Below are 23,745 nucleotides of genomic sequence, written 5' to 3'. Positions count from 1 at the left end.
TACAAAATAAATGTTTTTAGTAGTTCAACAGTTCTTGTTTAGAATTTTCAAGTTAACAAATTACAACATAAAATAACGATTGCCTTGAATATCTTGAATATTCCTGCCTTGCTTGTAGCATTTATCAGGCTAATGTGGTAGAATTTGGCATTTTGGTGTATTTTGCTTGTGTGAAGCCCCCATGTGCTGGTGTAACAATCAGTATTATATTTACAGTGTTCAGTAACTTTTGTGTGCTTACAAATTTTTAATTGCTGTACATTCTGAAATCAGTAATTTGTATTAAAGATAATGGACTAAAAAGAGAAATCAGATGATTAGGAAATAGATAAACAAAATAAATTGATTTTTTTTCTTTTGTCATGAAATTCTAAATGGGTTATATGCACTTCAAAAACATAGGTTTTCATAATAAATTATCGCTAAAAAGTTTTGTCCCTTTAAAGCTATTTAAATAAAATCATTACAATACTTTACTTGTTTGTGGCTGTGGTGTTATCATCCCTCATCCTGGGTAAAACTTCGTCCCATCTGTTTATACTTGTCACATTGGATAAAGAGAAGTAGCTTTTTCTCCCTCCTCCCAAAACAAAATGATGTCATAGAATTATAGAACATCTGAGATTTGAAGGAACCTGAGGAAGTCATCTACTCCAAACTCTTGCTGTAAGCAGGCTCTTATGTATAGTGATTTAAAAAAAAGAAAAAAAAAAAAAACAGCTGCTGCATCTTAAGTTCACAGAATCCTAGAACTCAGATAGTTATGTACTTAATTAGATATGAATTTTCCTTCAACTGAAAGAAAAAAATAATTTCTTGCTCTATCCTTGGCATGGGCTTGAAATGAATTGTTCTCCTAAGTGTAAGTATATAACTTGTGTCATCCTAGTTTCCGATAGCATGGTTCTGTACAGCTACAAAGTTAGCACACAATTGTATGGGATTTCAATAGTTTCTTCAAACATAGTTTCAGAAAGAAACTGTAAGGCTGTTTACCAGTTACTAGCAGTATTAGAAAATACATGTCAACTGATTAGTGCAGTAACTGGTATATCTGACAGCTTTTATTTGGGGGAAAAAAATCCAGATTATTTTTTTTCTGACAATTGCTGTAAGACCTAGCTTGGTATTAAACTTTTGAAAATTATTTTCTGGTATCTCCTTGCTCAACTATATGGATTGGGTAATTAACAGATTCAATTCAGACCTGAAAACAGGCGTATTTCATGGCAGACATCTATTAGAATAAACTGTGCTGTATCTGACAACTTTACTATTCAGTACTTCAGTAAGTCTCACCTTAAGAGAGGTTGCAGGAGAGGTCTGGAGGAAAAGGAGTAGTGGTGTTGGGAGGATATGATTCAACTTGATTTCATTTCTTAAAGTGTTTAGTGTTAAGAAATAAAGTCGTCTCTGGGCCCAGTGATTTCTGCAATGCAAAAGCGATGTTTTAGCTATTCTTTTTGTAACTTGATTTTAGTTGCCCATACTAGTTTTAGGCAATGAAAATTACTGTGGTCTGAGATCTAGAACATTTTTTGTATCTCAAATCTTGGATTGCATGCAGAAACTACTGCTACATTAAAGACTGTGATCAATGTCTTATGCCATACCTCAAATCTAGGAAGAAATCTGCTATTCTAAGCTGTCTTTGTTTGGGGTGTGCTTATTTTAGTTACACAGGTGTACGCTTACACTTGTTCTTTTGGCATGTGAAACGTTGGAAATAAAATTCTTGTCTCTTTGCTTGTGATTAAATTTTATATGGATTTTTAATTCTGAATTTTCTAAAATTAGAATAATCAGTGCATGGTAAAATGTGTAAATCTGTATTCATAGACTATGTCCAGAATTACATTCTGATACCTGTTTTTCTATGATATCTGCAATTTCTGCCATCTTCAAGGGATGTGTTGGTGTTCAAAGCTTCTGAAAATCTGAATTTAGGAGCAAGTTTTCAAAATGTTGGCCATAACTTTTAAATATAAATATCTAGATAGTTTATAGTTTTTCCCCCCAAGCAATTAAAGCTAACATTCAATACAACTGGAATTAAAAGTGAGTGAGAAAGTTCTTTGTCAGGAAGACATCAGTATTCTCAAGCTCCAAAAAATAGTATATGCAGAAGCATTTACATTGCTAACCGCTAACAGCTTCTCTCTGAGAACTCCATGTGGTTTCCTTCAGTATTGTACTCGGAGGATATTATTAAATTGTTAATTTTGTCTGAAAGTATTGTAAAACTGGATTTCATCTGCTGGTTAATAGTTTCTTTTTATTGTCTGCTAAGTTTTAAATATCTTATATGAATTTTACTCTAGTTTTACATTAGTAATTCATATCTCTGTTATCAATTACTGTGCTGTTTTAGATCTCTTCCTCTGTTCCTTTACTCTGATTCTTACAAAGGAAATGGCCTTTTTAGCAATTCTTCGAATTGAAGAATAGTGAAACCATATTATTCTGGAATTGTAGCCATTTCTGAAATGGAAGGAGATTTATTTTCTCTCTCTTTTTTTTTTTTTTTTTTTTTTTTTGATTCAAAATGTAGATGTATTGTTTAACCAATGCAATATCTGAAGAAAAATAGAATTTTAATTGGAGTTGGGGTGAGGATTTTGAGTGTTTTCTTACGAGACATAAAAGTCTTGATGCAGGAAGCAACACTTTGATTTCCTGTCTATTAATATGATTTAACAGTTTTGAAGTAGTTACTGAACTGCAGCATTGCATCTCTGACATGAGAAAATAATAGGAATATTTCATTCTTTGTGGAAGAAAATTTGAACTACCATATACTCTGTTCAAATTTGGTATATGGTTGTATATAAACAAGCAGCTGAAAGAGTATTAAATTCACATTTTTTTAATCCTCTTTCCTCTCATATTTACTTTTTTAGCTTAAAAAAAACCTCACATACTGTAGCTAAAATGAAATAAGGTTTTTGTGACTAATGGTAGTTGAAATACATGTCCTTTTTTGTTGATTCTAAATGCTAACATAAAAGCTGGGGACTCAGGTGTAATATTAGCAATGTGACATTTTTTTACTTCTAAATTTTGCAGAGATTGGCTGTCATCTTGGATAGAAAATAAAAGTGAGGGAGAAGAAAAAGATGTGTATTTACAATACTGAAGTATTACATTATATTTATGTAGATCAGCAAGAATCTTTTTTGGAATATCCCCAAAATATGTATTTCACCATTGCATATGCTCATGTATTTGACGCTTGACAATAATATTGCTTTGAATAAGAATCACGTGATATATTTTTGTATGACACTGTCCCCATCTGCAAAAAATATACATTATATATAATTTGTTTAAAAAGTTAGATTTAAAACCGTATTTTCTAACTTTGCCAAGTGTATCTCATTGCTTTCTCAATATCTGCAAGCTAGTCTCTGTCAATTTCAAAGATCTCCCCAAAATTTATGTTAAGTGTTGATTGTCATAGTTTATAATAGCAGTAAATGTAATTTGTAAATGGACTGTACAGTGCAGTCCATGGTGGCAGTTCCAGGTATCTTATCTAAGTGGTCGGTAGTAATGATATGCCTAAAGGTTGAGAAATGTGCCTTCTAAAATACTGGGGTTGATGGCAATGTTTTGTATTTACATTTTCCACTTATTTTAACTACTTTCCTTCTGGAATAGCTTTATGCCAGTAGTAGGTCCCATAATTTAAATAATATGCTTAGTTTATAGCAAAACCAGTCATTTAATTATTTTTCTGTTTTTCAAACTTAAAAACAAACAAACAAAAAAACCCCCAAACCTAAAATTTTTTCCATGAAGAGTATGTGTAAAACTCTCTTAATTTTTAGTATTCCTTTAAACAAGTTCTCCTACATGTACTTTTTAAGGAATAAAACTCTTCATTTTTGACAGTTTTCTTGAACTTTGAGTTCACTTCATCTTTCTGTTTCATCACCAGTTTTAGTGTGACTATTTCAAGTTACTTCAGCAGGAAGTTTTGGTTAAACAAGTACAACTCAAAAGTGCTGTGACACTTCTATGGTTTTTATTCTGTTCAGTCTTCTTTCTGCCCAAAGTTGAAATCTTCATTGCTCTGAAATAGAAGCCAAATTTATGTTTTTTGTTCATAACATAATTTTGTTTCTCTGCTGGCCACAGAGGGTAACAGATTGTCTGGTAAGTATGTGAAATTTGAATTTTATTTTGGAAACTTTTGACGTGTGTGTGTGAATACTGAGTGTTCTTAATGGTGTAGTTGCTAGAGTTAACAGTTTGCAAGAAATAGACATTTTGAACGTGCTGAGTACGATGTGCTATATATACATATATATATATTTAACAAATTAAGAGTTAGGATCTTTATTTTTTAAATTTTTATTTATAAAATTATGCTAGTAATATTTAAAAATAAAATATTTTAAATTTATTTTTTTAAAAAACTTACTTGAAAATCTAACAAGTATATATACAATATATATTTATGATGTTTTATGCAAATAAGTCACTTTTTCCTGTGCTTATTTTGCCCATTTTAACTTGCAGACATTTAAAACAGCTGCGGGTCACCACTTTCTGCTTTTGAAAGACAAATGAATTAGTAGTTTAATAATATAAATTGTGGATCTTCTAAAGGACAAATTCCTAGGCAAAAATAAGTAGTAAAAATAAAACTTCTTCAAAAAAACTTTTAAATTGGTTTCAGAATGTTGATTTTTAAAAACAAGGTATGAGATGCATTATATATAACATCAAAAAAATTGTTCCTTTTAGGTTGGTTTCTTAGGAAACTAAATCAGTGGACTGCCTATATTTCCCTGTCAGACCATTTATCTCTCCATCATGCTTCTTGTTTGTACCTTGTTGTTACACTAGTAGGCTGTATAGTACAAGGCTGTAGTGGAAGCTACCTGCAAAGAGTGTTGTTAAACATTACCAGAGAATCCACGCAGGACAGAGCCCCAAGACTCTGCTCAAGCAGGAGTGGTTTTGTTTGGGTTTCTTTTGGTGAGAAGAAAGGATTTTTTTTTTTTTTAACAGCTACTGTTGCAAAGAAAATGTAGTACTAATATGGGCATGTGGGCTGTTTATTTATTTGAGTCCCTAGAAGAGCAAGAAGCATTTTCTATTCTCCTTACCGGCAGATTTGGTTAATAAAGCCTCTGACACCACTCCACACACATTCACTTTCTTTGAGTGAGAGTCCTGTATATGGACAATCTCCTGTCTAATTAATGGTTGAATTTGTGCTGGGAGTACAGAAGAAGAATCTTGAATTGGAGCATTCTGTTGCATCCTGCCAGAACTGCTTGGTTTTCTGGAAATTCCTTGGCAGTTCATTTCCCTGAGCTTTTCAGAAGGGACAGCATGTAGTCTGGATTGGAAAGAGGAAATTTTCATTCTTCCTGTTACCAAATGACTCTGAGGGAGATCTTAGCATCCAGAACACTGAATAAAGTCAAACTGATTTATGGAAGGAGAACATCATGTAACTCTTAATTTAAAAATTGGAAATTGATGTTTACCTCAGCAATTTTAAAGAAATTACGCATTTTTAATGGGCAGTTTAATTTAGCTACTGGTAAAACAGACTTTTCAGGCACAAATAGCAAAGTAATCAGTATGTGGGACGCTGAGAAAGAAGGATGTGGTTTTGATAGCAGTGTTTGTCTGGAGTATAGGTAATTTGGGGCTGTATTGGTTAGGTTAATCAAGCTTCAGTAGTATTAGAGAGCAAGCTAACTATGTTTCAAGATACAAATTCAGCTTTTTGTGGTGGTTCATGAAATAGTCCGTCCTCGAACAATTAACCTGTACACTTACGTAGCATTTGATGTATCTAAATACCTGCAGGCACTGGATATCCAGATGGAGGTCTTGTTTGCATGGACGGATAAGACGGAAAGAATATGTGTAGAAATGTTATATTCTTTGAGATTACAGAAAGATTATGAGATTTTTTTTTGTTTGAATTGAAATTAAATAAAAATGTGCTTTAGGTATAGTGTAAACATGAAAAAATCATATTACAGGAATTTTTAGCCGTAACAAATTGTGAAACTAGTTCTGATCTTTTTTTTTTTTCTTTTTTTAGGTTCAATTTACGAACCGCTTAAAAGTATTGACCTTCCAAGACCAGAAGGGGCAAGCGTATGGGATAAATTAGATCATTATTACAGAATTGGTAAGTAAAACTTAAGAATTCCTTCTCCTGTGGAAGGTCTTCAGTGTAAATTAGTAAAATGTTTACATGTATGGATATGATAGAATTAGCTTTGTTTCAGCACAATATCTCTAGTCTTTAATAAAGATTTTAATTTTCTTTTCCAAAAAGTGCAGGGATCCATCATTACAATTCCTCATAAGATACCTGTGATAATATAATGCATATATATGTATACTTCATGTGTTACTTGAAAACAGTATATGCTTTGAACACATATATTGTGCTCAAAATTATGAGCTGCTAAGTGCTTTCTCAAATGTTAAGAATAGATTCTGAGATGCACCTGATTTCTTGTATAGGGAGGTTATGGTGATCTGCTGACAGTTTTTAATGCTTTAACCCAGATAAGAATTGTAATTGATATTTAAATGTTAAATACCTTTCATCCATTATTCCTTGTCTACCTTTTGCATTAGTAAACTTTGACTTTTTCTACTTGAAGATAGTTTCCAAAGTTCCTGCTGGGAGTCTGAAAGGCACAGAAAACAATGGATTGAATTGCATCTTTTGCTGAATATTAGAAGTGTGTATTGGAAGTCCAGTCTAGCTGTAAGACTGAATTTAGAATTCTTTTGGATTAAACGGTGATACAATGATAGCCTAGTCATATAAAACTGAGAGAAATTTTAAGCAGAAAAAAGCATTCTTGAAGTAACAGTTTGACAGGTAATGAATGAGAGTTTCAAGTTATTCACTGAAAAATGTGAGGCAACTTTAGACTTATTTTACGTTTGGAAATTTATTTCAGTTTATTCATACTTGCAGCATCCTTAACCACTTTTGTTTTTACATAATTCCAGACTAAGCACACTACATAGAGGATAGCTTTCTTCTCTCTCAAGTTCCATGTCATTTTTTTAGACGAGCTTACCCTTATACCTTTCTAATGTATGTATTGTCTTGTTTAGGACCTTTTTGAATTTTGTTGTTAGTTTTGGATGGGAGTAGGAGAAGAGTAAAAAAAAATCCCTTTAGTATCATTTAGATGAGCAGGGCCCCTTGTGTCTTAATCCTCATACTACTTTTTGATTCTCCTAGGGAGACCCCTCCAACTGAAATATTGGAAATAGGATAGGAAAAGATATCCCAACTATATTGTAGCACTAAGCTCTTTGTTATAAAGTTATTCATACAGCTGTTTCTGAATTGTTGAATAAAAGATTTCAAAGCATCTAAGATAATTAAATATACCTATTTCATTATTGCCATGTTGTTTTGTTATAATATTTTTAAGGACTGTTGAAGTGCTTAGTCTTGTAGCTATTGCAAAGACCTGAAGTTAGTAGAAATTATATATGTGTATGAAGGCTTGAGGCTACTGTTGTAAAAACATTAGTCTTATTTTAAAAAAAAGTTCTCAATTTAATTTGGGCTGTGATTGCTAGAAATATACATACTTTTACACAGTAGGGGATGAATTTCTTTCACCACTCAGTGGTGGTATTTGTCTGTGTTGTCTGTCTTATTCTGTGTTGAGCAGAAGCAACACTGCAAATATTAACTACTTAAATAAATGAAGAGCTTATTCTATGCGTTATTTTAAATATCGTGGAACGTTTTTACGGCTTGAGTTTCTTGTTGTCTTATTCCTTAGGTATGTGTACAGTTGCACTGCATCTGCATATTGAAGATATATTACTAAAGTATGAGTTTCATAGGAAATAACAGAAAATTCTAGGTCCTGATCACATTTCTGAAGTTCGTGTTTGTTGTTTGAACAACTATATTAAAAAATCAGCAAACCTGAAGTGTCAGCCAAATTTGTGTGTGTGTGTTTTTTTCTAAGCTGTCCAAATAACTGTTTAGCTAGTAGCTGTTTCCCAGTTTTGAGTTGGCACCAAGTCTGTTTAAAAAAGTTAAAAAAGAAAAAAAAAATCTGCTGTAGGTAATTTTGAGAATTTCTTTTGGCATAAAACCACTGCTATAAAAGTCACATTGTTTTGACATTGTCATTACATCTGGTGTGTCTCCAGATCACTGGAGGATAAGTGCCATGGCATGAGAATCTCTACCATCTGAAATCTGAAATCCAGACAGAACTACAAGAAGTTATTGACACTGTGGGATGGCAGCCTAGGCTTCTCTCACTACTGTTTGTCTGTTCTGCTGTTGGGAGTTCTTACAATTAAACCTCTTTAAATGAGGAAATGCTTGTCTAAAATAGATGACGAGCAAGAACTTGATAAGGAAGCTGGACAGTGTTGGGAGAGAAGGATGACATACTGGGAGAATAAGCTGGATCCAGTGAGTGACTGAAGAGCCTGGCGAGAGAGTAATTGTAATAGAGTGAGAGTGGAAAGTGCTCTTTGCTGTACAGTTCTGGCTTTGTAACTAAACAAAGTATGTGAGAAACAGTAATTTTTTTACGAGGAGGAGAAGAGACCATGTAAGTCTCCCTGACTGTCTTCAGGGATGATGCCACTGAGGTTGAGTAAAGCTGTACACATTGCATATAAGAATAAAGCTATACGCACTGCATACGGATTTATGCTGTTGTAGTTACTTCATTAAATAAATAAAAAAGATTTAATTTAAAACTTTGGAAAGTCAGTGATAAACTTCACTAATACAGGTTGTTCGTGGTGCTGTGTGTCCTTTCAGAATATCGAAAAGGTTCCAAATCAACAGAAGTCAAACTGCAAACCAGGAGCTTAACAGTCAGTTTAAGTCTTTGGAACTTCAGTGTTAATGTCAATCTTTAGTACTTCAGGATGCTGTAAAACACATTTATTTGCATACTCTGCCTTCTGAACGATTCTGCTTATATTTACTCAACGTTAGGAGAAAGAACAAATTCATTCTATGCTACGACAGTTGTACCTTTTGACTCCTGATGCTATTTAACAGCACTTTTGCTCTCTAAATTGATAACCCATACTCCTCTCTTTTCTAACTACCGAAAACCCTGCTGGCAAACATACTTCTGCGTTCAGTTGATCTAATCCGGGTATTACACAGTACTGAAATGAAAGAGACTGACTCTCTCGAGCTACAGCTTCCTCATTTTCTGATTACATATATTCATTCTCTTGGCTCTGTACAGACATGGCTGTCTCAAATCACTTCATACCACAGCTGCAGCTCTCTGCCACTACTCCTTGCATCACTGAACTATAAGCAACAAATAAAACCAAGATTCTTGCAGGTACCTCCCGCTAGTGACTGCAAGCTCAGTCAGAGCTTAATCTTAAGCTTAATCGGAGTTAACATGGGGTAGATCCTAAACACCTAGTTTCCTAAAACTTTCAGGATAGTTTCCCAGACCTTTCTGAAAGATGAATGTTCATGAGTGTCTCCAGAAAACTCTTAACTTTGTATTTACAAAGGAAGATTTTTTTTTTCAGTGACTTAAAATGAATGTTTTAATGGTTCTTTCCATTATACTGATGACATATATTTTTATGTGCCAAAATTTTAATATTGGCTAACTTATTTTAAACGAATTCCAATATTTTTGTTTTAATTGGGAGATCATTTTAAGCTGAAGACCTAGACAGGCCTTGTTATAATCCTTCTGTTTTCTACATTCATATTTTTTAATGGCTGTGGAATTCATTGCTGACGTTTTAAGCTTTAATCAGACAAGGACGTAGAATAGTAAACGTCTTTTTTTCCATCCTCCTGAAAATGTGGGATGAAACTTTCTTAATTTACATACCTTTTTGAAATGAAATTTCTGAGTTGTGTTTGGTCTATCGATAGATCCACTACCTTTGTAGATGCATTGCTTTTATCTTTCTTATACAGTAGATGATAGTTCAGTTTGCTTTTAACCATTGGCAGCAGCAACTTTATTGTGGTGCTCGCTGTTTATGTCAGGCACTTTTGTTTCAACCAGACTTCTACTTCAGTTAAAAATACACTATCAATATGTAGTCCATTCTAGAATAATCTATATTGACTTTTGTACGTAGCACTTTTATCAAAGTTGTAACATAATTCAAGTCACTGAAGTATATTATGCAAGCACCAGCACAAAACTTTAGCTTTCATTTGAAAATACTCAATTTCTAATATGCAGACAGTAAAGAGACTTTTTTTTATTGATGCTTGTTGAATTTCTGAAGAAAGTGCTTTTGTGTCTTATAAATGAACTATTAGAAGGGTCATATTCAAGGACCATGTATCTTGTAGTGCCATGGTGATTCTGTAGTTTTTGAGAAATAATTCAGAATAAACAATAATAACAGTGAGTAATATTTAGTATTTTAATTCGCTTTTGACAATTTGAAAATTACTGTCTCACATTTTGTTTTTATGTTTAGGTATTCAGTTAAATAATGGCAGCTATCTTCTTCCCTTAATTACCTACTTTTTAACACATTGATAGAGCCTATTATTTAAATTATTTTGGAGGCAACATACTATAGCCACTTTTTTCATAAAAAGGGAAAAATATTTATGTACCCTTAAGTGGAAATTACTGAACTATATTGGAGGGATTCTGTACTGAGTGAATTGTACCATAGTAATAAAGCAATTAAAGTTGTTTTTAATATCTACTTTTTTGGGAAAAAAAAGAAAGTTTCAGTATGACTGACAAAATAAGCCAACATGGAAAAAAATACTTTTTGTATCTTCTGTCTTTGGTTTTACATTGTGCGTTTTTGAATAGGTTATTCACGTTTTAATTTCTCTCATAAAAGTACATAGAAACTAGAAGAAACATAAATTTTATTAATTCTATTTTTTTCGCTTTTGCAGTTAAGTCAACGTTGCTGCTCTATCAAAGCCCGACCACAGGTCTGTTTCCTACAAAGACGTATGGGGATAACCGAAAGGCAAAAGTACAAGACAGTCTTTACTGTGCTGCATGTGCCTGGGCATTAGCCCTGGCTTACAGGTGAGTAGCTCCAAAATTCACATCTCTGCCACACTTACTTTCTGCTATGCAGTACCATGGGAATGTTTTTAAGAGACAAAGCTTTATCAGAAATAGCTTTGTAAACCTGTAGAGATGGTACATATTTCTGAACCTCATTAAAAATATTTACATAGCTACTGGACTAAAAATGTCATGCTGCTTCCCATTAATAATCAGATGTTTTCATATAATTGCATTGGAACAAATATTCTGAAACAGTGGAATTAATGCAGCCTTTGAAAAATAAAGGCTATTGCAGCAAACTACTCGAGAAATACTGTTTGTATTAAATACAGAAGGAGGGTTGAGAGTAGAAATGGCACTTTCTGTTAAGAGCAGTTACAGGTGGTAACAATTGGAGTACTCACAGGAGGTAGAATCCTTGAATACTAAGAAATAAAGGTTTGAGAAATAACTGTGACTATCCTTAGTAGGAACTAAGAGCTTGAGACTGCCCAAACAAAAAGGTGTTTGTTTTGGATTCTGTCATATATTGACTTACTAAGTTTTCTTTTTTTTCTTTCTATTTGTCCATAATTCCACTCTAATTATGTGTTTATTAGCAGTTAATACACTAGGGCTAAGAAATTAAGTGGTATAGGCTGTCAGACCACCAAAAAAAACCCTTGTGTCATCAGAGTAATTGATTAAACTGGGGGTAATCAGCTTAAATAGAAGGCAAAAATGAGTTGCAGCATTAATTCCTCATCTGTATTGGTTTAGACTGTGGTGGTTAGTTTGCATGATGTATAAGGGTTTATATATTAAGATGTTTTCCAGAGTAGTGGGAAAGGACAACAACATAATTCCATGAATCACATCCAACTAGGAGAATAGTCTATTAATTATTTCACTCTAATGAAAGTGTTGTGCTAAGCCCAAGGGATATTAGCATCTCTTAACATAATCAGTGGTTAGGTGAGAGGAAGGACATTGTCCCTTTGTATTTAGTCTAATGACTAAAAAATGGGAAGACTTCAATGTGATCCCAAAACAGGATCTTATTGATGATGGAAAATAGTAGGCTAAATTCTGTAAAGGAAGTCTTATATTCTCAGGCAGTTTTAAAGATTTATCTCCAGTAAATTAGTAGGAGAACTGTGAAGACTGTCGTAGCTTGTTTCTGAATATTTTCCCTTCTCCAAAAATTTCTTTAGAATTTTCCTGGGAGAATAAGGTTATTTCTTAAGTAGGTAGAATAGGTCTAGTCTTTTGTTACCAGTGTTTATTTCTCCTATGACTTTGTTATCAGATTTGAAACTGAACTACAGTCTTATGAAGTCATCAGAATATGCAGGCTTTAATGATTTTAACATTGCTTTTTAATTCATATAATTAACACTATTCTTGAGTTTTTTCTTTTTAAATAAAACTTAAGTGTTTTGTCCTGAATAGTCACATTAAACCCAATAAAAAGCAGTTAGTGACATATCTTTAGTATACTGCAGTTTTTATGAAGAGTATGTGTTCTTCAGCTCAAATTTTACAGTAAAGACTTCCTAATTAATTGTTGATAGGTTTGATGCCTTCTGTTCAGCTCCTGTTGCAACATTGCATTACAGTATGCTTATTTTTCAATAAGCAGTAATATTTGGTATCTGTGGATTAAAATATTTGAACGTGTAGTTTAAATACTTAATCTCATTTACTGATTCATTAAAAACAGGATTTAAAATTCCTTCTCTCCTTCTTTGCTTTTTCTAAGATCCCTTCACATCCCAAAACAATGGAGTAAAGGTGGTGATAGTTCAAATACAGTGTTTGTAAGAAAGTACTCAGTATTTGCATGCCAGTCATTTACTCTCTTTCGATAGTCAACATGTAATGAGTTAATAATCACTTTCCTTTATCAATTCTAGTGTATTTTGCAGGAGAGCCAGAATAGGTTGCTGTTGAAGATGATGTTTAGTGGGTAAAAAAGTTTTGCTTTGTTTTCTATCTCTACTTATTGCTTTTTTTTCCCCAAAAAAATTGAAACTATTGTGGAAAAGAAAGTTTTTAAAAACTGTTGGACTTCTAAGGCATTTTGTTTCAAAATGAGGATTTTTTGAAAGAGAAGACATGCTTAGAGGGATCTTTTTTGTAATTACTGGTCTGTACTTACTTCTAAAGATAATAGACAAAACCCAAACTTTTAGCTATTTAGCACCAATTTAAGGTGCTAAATCAGTTTAGGATTTGCCAGTATTTTGAAGGTACTGAGAGATTTAAGTGAATTTCAAAATTCTGAGAAATTAAGATTCAGAATGTCATTGATGCTTTTACTTCATTGCATTGAAATCTTTTGATTCTTTCTGTGAATGGGAATAAAAGCATTTAAAAACGAACGGAAAAAATTTTAGAAGGAAGAATAAAAAGTGCAGAGGTGATTGTTCTGAAGCCTCTCAGAAAGAGCATGGGACAGCTTTGCCAAGTTGCATAGTCTTTAATTTCCACTATTTAGAATCATACAAGATGGTGTGAAATCTTACATTTGAAGGAAGGGAACAATGGCATGATGAACAGTTTGTGTGTTACTTACGCTCAGAACAGAGTCCCGCACTAGCTGCTGCACAATCAATTTGCTTTGATAGGCAAAGGTCAAAGGTATAAGTTAAATATATGGCTAAAATCAGAAGTGAGCCAAGGTGCAGGACTCACTGTAGAAGTCTATATTATCTTCCATATGCAGATTACTGTGCCTGACTCGCACCAGTGCTGGTTTTCACTTTTATAATGGCTGCATTCCTTGAGAGCACATTAAGAAAATGAATGGTGCTTTTGAAAGTAGAGGAGAAAAAACCTAGGTTGTTGCACATGAGAAAGCTCTGAAATTTCAGCATTTCTTACTGCTCTTTGGAGTTATAATAATATTGACAATTAATCCTATCATTCCAAAAAACAAACAAATGAAACAAAACAAAACACACAAGCCCCAAAGCAAAATAAAGAAGACTCACTTTATATCATCTACTTTCATTCATTTTTTTCGTGTTTGAACTGTGTAATTGATGGTAAGTGCCTTTCATGTATCTAAGATTACCATTTAAATAGTGTAATTTTTTTGGATGTGCTATTATTTTAAAAGTTATTACTGACTTTTTGATTTTCAATTTAGGTAGCAGAACCTCAGTATAAACTCCTAACATGTTTGAGGAATGGATTGCATGAATGCAATGGTCAGGGTTGTTTATTCACTATGTATTTTTTATTGTTAAAATAATTTTGGCTTAGTCATTGCCTTTAATATGTATTTAGTAATGTAATAGCTGTGAATATTGTTTGATTTCATGGTATGAAAATATTGATGTACCTGGAAATGTTTATGAATATGTTTATGATTCTATGCACAGAAGCTATCATTGTATAGTATCGTTGCTCTTGTATGCACAGCTGTAGCCTGTCAACATCAGGAAAGTATGCTTGGTTATCAATGGCAGATATTTTGTAGAATTGAAGAGAAATTATCTTCATATTTTGGATGTCTCGAGGAAGAAAACAAAATGACTTACCATGTTATAATAGCTTCAAGTTTTTTTTCCTTTGTTTTTAAATTTTGAAATAGAAATGTTTGTGCAAGTTGCAAAACAAACTGAAAAACTTTTTTTTAATCAAAGAAGTTTGGATAGGGCTATAAATACATTGGTATGAATGTGGTACCACTATATAACACTGTGACTGTAACTTAATATTCCAAAGCACTAATGTGACCTTTAATTTTTTCCTAATGCATTTCCAATTTGTTTTATGAGTTCTCTCTCTTACCCAGGCGTATTGATGATGACAAGGGAAGGACACATGAACTGGAGCATTCTGCAATAAAATGTATGAGAGGAATTCTCTACTGCTATATGCGTCAGGCTGATAAGGTAAAACTGTAGTGTGGACGCAAGCACTCACTTAATTCTAAAGGATTTATAAAAACTAACTTCTAAATATAGAAAAAATACAGTAGGGGCATGCACTATTATAGCATGACTTATCTAAGAATTGCTACTTCATTTTTATCAAGTTTCAGCGTCGTTTAAGGTATAGAAGACATAAAGCCTTTTACAAAATGAATAAACTGCAGGACATACTTCAAACTTACTTTCTTTGGCTTACTTTTATAATTATTTATCCCATTTATCCCATCAGTCCATTAATATATTTTTTTCTTTTTTTTGATGATATTTAAATGGAAAGATGTAGAATTTGTTTTAATTCTAAGGAAGTAGTTTTTTTATGCTATTAACTTAGATATTGCTTTTGAGGTAATTGTTCTTACTGGGTGATCATTCTAATGATTTTGCATGGTTTCTTTAGTAGGAGCTTTCCAGTCTGCTTTGACTTTGATGTAAATTCAGAAAGGCAGCAATAGAAAATTGAATGAGGAAATAAGGTAGACTCTTGGGAGTATACCCTGAATATCCTTAAAGCTTAAATGATTTCTTATCTCAGTAGTGTTTTTAAATTGTTGAATCATGTTCCACTTAGTGTTTGCAAACGCATCGGATATAAGAAACTAAGGAGTGTGGGAGAGTTAAAAGGGTTCTGTCATTTAAAAATTTGCATATCTGAAATGTTTAGCTTGAACCATAACAGCTTATGAGGGTGTAAATTAAAAGTAACAGGAAGGGCAACAGGCAAAAGCTTTTCCCTATTTGCTCTGGATATTTGGCAAAATTTTGTATGCTGTCAGCTCCGTTTTGTTTGATGACTGACTGTGTTTCATGTTGTGTAAATTAGAACATACGGCTGTCAACCTCAGACAATTCTTTGGAGTGATCTTGCATTCTCTTCTGAGACCTTTATGGAAGATTTGTATACCTAACAAGAGTAGAGGTGTTCCTTCTCTTTTATTTTCCCTTTTGTTTCCAAGATGGTCTTCTCAGCCCTGTTAAAAACTGTAGCTGAAAGGAGTAGCAGTGCAATTTTTTTGTGGTCCTTTTACCCTGTATATTTCTATTACTCATTGAAATTTGTACATTTAGGAGTATGGTATCAAGGAACTGCTTTCATTTCATATACCTCTGCAGAAAATTGAGTGATAGACAAAACCTAGGGGCAAAACCCCCTTATTTTTTCTCTGCATTGGTAAGTCATCTTCTAGACTCAGATAAGAGTCAAGGCTTAGTGAAAACCTAGAGATGTGGAAAACAGCAGAAATGCTTCATTTTCGATATTGCTTTTTGGAGCCAGGGATGAGAAAAACTCCAAGAGACTTAAGTGCTATTGTTTCTTTCTCAAGATAAAGTAGTAGGTGAAAGCTTAAAGTAAAGTGAAAGAAGAATGGAAAATATTCTTGTGGACATGTCCACTGTCACTTGCTTGAAGTATCCAGAGCGCATTGTGTTACTTGATGTAGGGGGTGGTTTTGTTGTTTTTGTTGTTTTTGTTTTTTTATTTTTTTTTTACCCCACGCAGCTAATCAGTTTCTGAGAAACAAGTTTGAAAATATTCTTTTAACCAAGTATGCAGAGTTACTGGAAAAGATGAAGTGAAATTATCAAGATTATGAGCAGTTATTCTGAAGAAGCAAAGATTTGTTTCATGAATGTAGTCATTTGCTTACCCTTAAGTGTGTGTGCGTGTGTGTTTTATGTTGTGCTCATTTCTAAAAGGCAGCTCTTGTCTTGGTATCGGGATAGATATATAAAGGAAGACTGTTCTTTTATAATTGCTTTTATATTTAAGATCTGCAACTAGCTTTGTGATTTTGTAGATTTTCTTTTAATGCTGCTTGAATTTTTATCAAATAGGTATCTTCTAAAAGATAAGACATAAAGGAGAAAGTGAGGATATTTCATTAATATGTTTACCCCTTTTAACTTCCTTTGGAGACAAATCAGGTGTATTGCCAGTGCTATTTATGTCAAAATTTTTCTCACTTTTCTTAGTCTGTTTCTTCGTAATCTCATATCTTGACCTAAATTGGTCATGTTACAGTGGAGGTAGTGTTTTTCCCTTTGACATGCAGTGGTTTGTTCTGAGGATATTCAATGCCGATATGAATAATAATCATTAAATGAATACAGATGTCATACTGTTGATATATTGGTTGTCATTTTTCACCTTGATTACTGTAAATACTTGTCTCTTCCTGCAGTGCAGTAATAAGTAGTCTGAGATACCTAACAGATGTAATTCAAATTAGACTTTATTCTTAGAGTCTGTATATGGACTGACATATGTAGAAGGAAGATGCATAATTCATTTTATTGGGGGGGGGAAAAGCTAAAATACTGAGGTATGACTTGAATAGATGATTCCATGACAAAAATTTTAAGTGTTGCATTCTACTGCTATTGAACATATGAGTTGTAACCTAAAATGTGTTGAATGTGTTCATTGACTAGTCACAATAACTCCACAGATAGTAATCACTTACTGTCTTGCACCTGGGGCATGTAGTATGTATATGTATGCAGTATGTATAATTCATTGGTGGGGAAGAATATCCTATGAAGATAAGAACAACACTAAAAAGATCATGAAACTTCGACAATGTACTGGCAATGATTGCTAAACATATTGCCTGAAAGAACTGACGATTGGTAATGTTAGCGTAGTTTTGATCAAATAATACTGCCAGAAGATGAAGATGACTAAATATCTATAGCTATCTGTTTGGGATTTTTTTCCTACCAAGAAAAAAGAGATTAAATAGATCAACTGAATATTTCTATTCTTTAAGTACATGTAAAATACACAGTTTGATAAATACCATGAACTCTTGTTTTTAAGTTTCATGTAGGTTGCTGCTCATATCAGGAAATTTTCAAATATCTGAGGTCTGTAGTGAATTTGTGTTTGCGAAATACATTCAAATTGTTGACTTAAATTTTATGTTTTGCCTTTAATTCACCATTAGGTGCAGCGGTTTAAGCAAGATCCCAAGCCATCTGAATGTCTTCATTCTGTTTTCAGTGCCCAGACTGGAGATGAGGTCCTCTCCCATGAGGAATATGGTCATCTTCAGGTAAAATGTGTGTGTGTTTGTGTAAAACTTGATAAATTGAGATGCCTTCTGTATCTTTTGGTAAAAAGACAAGTTGTTTTAAAATTGACTATGGTACATCTTGGTCAGAAGATACTGAAATAGCTGTGGGGAGGTGTTTGTTTATTTTAAAGTTGCTTCCTCTTGTACCTAACAAGTTGTTGTCAATAAATAATTCGGATAGAAAAATGTTGTAGTAGTATTCAGTGTAATCTTCTACTGGAAATTGTGTTTCTTATTTATGTACCCAGCTTAATTTTCTGGAAGTCTGAGCAATTTTAATTTGCAGTAAAAATTCAAGGTACACTGCCAACATCTTTGTCTAGCTGTTAATTTGCTGTTCGCTATTAGGTGGAGTGTTTCGTAATAAAATTCATGATATGACTCTTAATATTTATTGGTTGGGGTTTTTTTGATCTTCTGTTTGTCAAAGCATTGATTTGCCCTTGTGATAAAGGAGAGATTACAGCCTTTTATTAAATATCAAAAAAATTACATAAATCAGTATTTTCAGCAGGTTGTATTTATTTTTTTAAACCTTAGGCCCATTCTATGCATTCATTTGCATTTGCCCCTTTTCATTCTGTCTTTTTGCATTCTATAACTTGACATTCTTCTTTAGTTTTGGAATTGCTTATGAGATAATCAGAAGTGACAGTAGGTTGATAATTATTTAATTTTACGGTGCTAATGGCACCACGATAGTTCTGCTGTATAGTATAAATGTGTTCGATTTAGAAAATGTATATTATAAGAAAAATGATTCTTGTAAATGTGAATGCAAATTCCCTTCTGTCAGCACAAATCTCCAGAAACAGAGGATTTTGAAGATAACAGTAGCATAACTGAGGCAGCTGAGCTTGGAGGAAAGGAATATGTTGCATAATTGGCCAACCATTATTGCTGTACTTGGCTCTTTTCAGTCTGTATTAAGAAATTAGAGTCTTTAAATTGGTCTTTAAAATGCTAGGATGTTTGGAATCTGGACATTATTCTTTAACTGGTATATTTCAAATAAAAATCTTAATAAATAAAACTTGTAGATTATTTCTCTAAATTTCATATATTGGAATTGTGGTTTTGTAGCTCATAAAGTGAGTTGTTATAAACTCTATTGAAGCAGTACAAACTCTCAATTACATAAAAATGTTGGGTAAGAAAAATGCTTCTGGTATGTTAATATTCTGACAAGATACTCATCAGCTGTTGAAATAATAAATGTTAATAAATATCATGTACAAAATAAAATATTTTTTCATAACTATAATCATAGTCTGAATGTTATAATTATTCTTCTACCAGGTGAGTTTTCTTAATAGTCCAATTAGGGATCAGGTGGTCTGTTTCTTTTAGATAAGCTGTGTACTATTTAATATATTACTTTTCTTTTGGTGATCTACTGGCTAATAAATTGTTATATATGGGAGCTTGAGATAGCTTGTGACTGAAGTGATTTCATGTGAATAAATGTGACATTCTTAAGCAAAATGGTTTAAATATCATTGTTTCAAATAATTTAAATAATTTAAAGATACTGTAGAAGAAGTTGCAGAAAAGAATGCTTGCTTGTAGCACTACCTGTTATCAGTTCTTTCCACTCCACAGCATCTAGGTTATCGTTATAGTAGGATAATATTTCTGAAGAATCTAATCTAATTCTGTGTTATCATGGGACCGTATTTGTTACTAAGTAACTTTACATTTAACTTGTCTGTTTGTTTGACTCCAATAAACTTGAACTTAATTATAGGTTCCTTTCTGTCTTTAATTACTTCAGATAAATGCTGTGTCATTATTTCTCCTCTATTTGGTTGAGATGATCTCTTCAGGGCTGCAGATTATCTACAACACGGATGAGGTACTAATTGATTTTTAATGTTAAAATGCATGCTTTATTAAGGGTTTTTCTTCTTGGTTTTATTTAATTACTAACTCTAAAATGATTTTTTTCTAGAAATACAATGGAAATGTTCTCCACTTTTAATGGCAGTCAGTAAAGATAAATGGAATGGATGGATAGTGAAATAAATGAATAGGTAATTAAGTGTTAGATAAGTGAAGAGCAAATTTAACATGACATTGAAAACTTACAGTTCTCTGCTATGTCTGAAAGGTACAAGGTCAAGATTTTGAAGGTCTTTTGGAACAGTTTACTTATAATTCTGTTATTCTGAGTTTTCAACTTATTTCAGATCCCTCAGTCAATGCATACTGTGCTGTGGAATTTCATCAGTATAAATAAATAGAGTTTATTTTCTGGAAAACTGAAGGACTTTTTTCAAATATGTGTGAACCTATTATAGTATTAGGAAATTCTATCTATCTTTTTTTGGCAATATAGCAATTTTATATTGTGTTAACAGCTGTTTTATAAGATTGTTAACTATTTTGAAAATAAGGTATAGCCAAGATAGCCTTGTTGAGAATAAGCCATGTCAGGACGTGTCTGATAGCATGTCTGCTATCCTGTTCTAAAATGATAATAAGTTCTATGCCTGGTAAAGAAGGCACAAATTTTTGTTCAGTTTTCAAAATTTTTATTTGTTTAAATTTATTCTGCTCTATTGAGTAGTTGCTGCTGTGTTGCTTTGGTAAGTTTATTGCGAAGAACAATAGAAATTTTATTATTATGTGCAGTATGAATACTGTGCCTTTTTGTTAATATGTCCAGTGTTAGTTAAACACAAAGCTTCAATGCAATTATAGTACTTCCGTTAAAGAAAAGCCAGTAATAGTGTATTTACTTTATATTTCTATAACAGTCATTTTCATTAATGTTTTTATATAATGAGAAAACTAAGAAATGCATCTTGTCTCCTTTCTTATCATTCTGTAGTCAAATCCTGTGATTGCACTATATTACTTCTTTGATTTTATGTCTATGAGAAGGCAAATGTATACAATTACACATTTACTTAGTTTGACATTTTGTTTGCATTATCCTCCAGATGTTTGCCTTTAGTTACAGAATCTGTAGAAAAAGTGTATGTGTCTAGAGTTGCTGTTCAGCAGATACTCTCCACTTTAATGCAAGGATGTAGTTTGCATTGCAAAACTTTCCTAGTAGTATGTACTAGTATAATAAACATCAGTGAATACTTACTGCACCTACAATTCAAAATGTATTTTAAATATGGTGGAGGAATCTTTCTTCCTCTTGTTTGAACTGTAAAATGAAAGAGAAAAGGGAAAGATGGTCCAAGGTGTGTGTTGTTTTAATTTATAACATTCGGGGGCAGGTTTAGCTCGGTTGGTCAGAGCGTGGTGCTGCTAATGCCGAGGTCGCGGGTTCAGTCCCCGTGTGGGCTACGCTGAGGGTTGGACTAGATGATCTCCAGAGGTCCCTTCCAACCTATATTCTATGATATGGACTTTTTCTTCCTCTACTGACTTGCATTTATTTGATCATTAGATGTTTTCAATGTATAGGTGGGGAAAAAAGAAACAACCAAGCAAAAAAGGTCTGTTTATGTCTTATGAGAATACTATATTTTCTCCGAGTTACGAGATTATTCTTCAGATGTTTCTTCTGGTGTGGTGTGTGCGGTTTGTTTGTTTATTTGTTTTTCCCTCCTTCATGTGGATAGCATTGGTTGTATGTTGTCTTGTGCTTTAGTACTGTAGAAAAAGGCAGCCTGAATACTAGAATGAGAAGGGAGTACATTTATACAAAGCTTTTTACATCTGCCTTTCTAGTCCAAATGTGGGTTACATGTGTGTGAAGAATCTGAAGAGTAGAGTTCTACTGGAAGTGTTAGAAAGTACAAAAATATATTGCCTTTTAGTTATCTTAAATGCTCTGTATGGAATCATCTCATGGTTTGTTATTGCTTTGCTAGAATTTCTAGTTATCTTCATTATTTAGTACAAATGTACCCAGAGTAGGTTTGCTTGTCACAAAGGTTACACTGACTATATTTTTAAAAAATGTATTTTTGTTATTGACCTGATGATTAACCTTTCAATAAAGTACAAACAAAAGCAGCCAAGAGTAGCATCAGTACCACGTATTGTACTGGAAAAAGCTTTGTGGTATTAGAATAACAGTAAATAACACTGTAAACACAATAAGGAAAATGGGAATAGCATATATAACCTTTTCAAATGCTGGGAACCCTGTTATACAGCATTGGACTGATCTCTAGTCATGGCTTGGCGTGCTGTATACATCCCATCTGTGCTGAAGTTCACCAGCAATATGGTCTTTAGAACTCTTACGGGATTTTCTTAGAAGTAAACAAGTAAACTTAGTAGGTTATTTCTACTGCCATGAGAATGTGCTGCTTTGCTTTGACTTAAAGACAGGGACATGCAAGTGGCATAATTACCATTTGCTGAGTAGGAGCTGCCTACAAGCTCATCCATTGTAATTAACTGGGTGATATGTATACCACAGCACAGGTGTGTGCCTGCTAAGGTCAACTGTTAGTTTGAATTGCTAATTCCGTGGTGTACTATAGTTGTCCAATTTTGATTATTATAGTATGTAAATAATTTCTGTATCTATTTAATATATCTGCAGCTTAGTTATTTGCACAATAAATAAAACTTTCTCATTTAAAGATACCAAAAATGGCATTTTTATCTAATTATGAAGTGTTAACAAGTTTTTTAATCACTCCAAGAAAATAGATGTACTAAAATCTCCTTATTTCTTAAAAAATTGAACTTTTAAAAACATGTATTAGCATTCTTTCCATTACAACAAATGTTAGAAAGCAGAACAGATCTAATTTTGTTTAAGCACACTTGTGCTGTGACCATTTTGGAGAGCTTCATTTATTTTGCATTTAGAAAGTTCATTTGTAGAGGATAGAATGTATATTGAGTACAGTAAAGCAGCTCATACTTACTCTGTTCCCTTTTGAAATAAAGTTGCTTTGATTAGTGGTCAGAGAGTTGAACAACTTTAGGTGAAAGCATGATTTCTGTTTCCCTAGAGACATTAACAAGCTTAGTCAAAAACTAATTCAAAAGTTTTATGGCCGTTTTCAAATTATTTCAGTTTGAATGCTAAATAGGTGGTAGAACCCATAACAGCTTGAAGTTTTTTATTTTAACATATCTAAGTAAGGTATGGAAAAATCTAATCATGATCTTTCTGATAAGATTATAAGTGCCTAATTAGGCATTCAGTGCTCCAAGACTTGAGCAAGAGAAAATCTAACTTTTACAAGGTAGCAAATCTTTTACACCCTCAAATTCAACTACTTTTGAAAGAAGTAGAAAATTCAGATGAAGACAGAGGATATTAAGATTTACCATTTTTGTTGTTTCTAATCTTACCAGTTGCATTTAGAAGTGATCTGTCTGATTCAAACTCTACCAACTACATAGATACAATGCTGCAAAAAATGTAATTTCCTCTCCTTTTCCACTTCTTTGCTTATACTAATGTGGAAGAAAAAAGGGGGAAAAGAGCATGACCAAAACTTCATCTTCCATTTTGTGGGATTCCGTTGTGTTCTCCTGTCAGGTGTACTTTTACCTTGTCATTCTATTATCATGAATCTCTGACCTATAATTAAGCAAGACCGGTCAATACCTTTATTTTTTATCTCTACTCGAGGAATTAATATTCTAGCCTAAGTAAACATTACTTTTTGATTTTTTTTAATCAAACTGATTAACTATCAGTTAAGTTAGTTACTGACAGATGTCCTTCTGAATATGATAGCCATATTGACCAATTCTTCTGTATCCTGAAATCAGTTCAGA

The 23,745-nt window shown here is 32.9% G+C and overlaps 1 protein-coding gene across 5 annotated transcripts in view; it reads left to right on the top strand.

The window, feature by feature from the left end:
• The window catches only part of PHKB (phosphorylase kinase regulatory subunit beta), a 90,514-nt gene that overhangs the window by 3,616 nt on the left and 63,153 nt on the right, over positions 1-23,745 (top strand). For 4 of the 5 annotated variants that reach the window (XM_062586549.1, XM_062586554.1, XM_062586550.1 and 1 more), the window contains 5 exons: positions 6,074-6,163; positions 10,910-11,048; positions 14,818-14,917; positions 17,902-18,009; positions 19,805-19,885. In XM_062586549.1, the coding sequence (XP_062442533.1) occupies positions 6,074-6,163; positions 10,910-11,048; positions 14,818-14,917; positions 17,902-18,009; positions 19,805-19,885 (518 nt within the window). Of the gene's footprint in view, positions 1-6,073; positions 6,164-10,909; positions 11,049-14,800; positions 14,918-17,901; positions 18,010-19,804; positions 19,886-23,745 lie in introns of those variants that run through there. The other variant, XM_062586553.1, reaches the window with a different exon arrangement.

Source organism: Rhea pennata, chromosome 13 (genome assembly GCF_028389875.1).
Source record: "Rhea pennata isolate bPtePen1 chromosome 13, bPtePen1.pri, whole genome shotgun sequence".
Taxonomy (NCBI): Eukaryota; Metazoa; Chordata; class Aves; order Rheiformes; family Rheidae; genus Rhea; species Rhea pennata.
The sequence above is the reverse complement of the archived record's forward strand: the minus strand, read 5'-3'. Positions and strand labels throughout refer to the sequence as shown.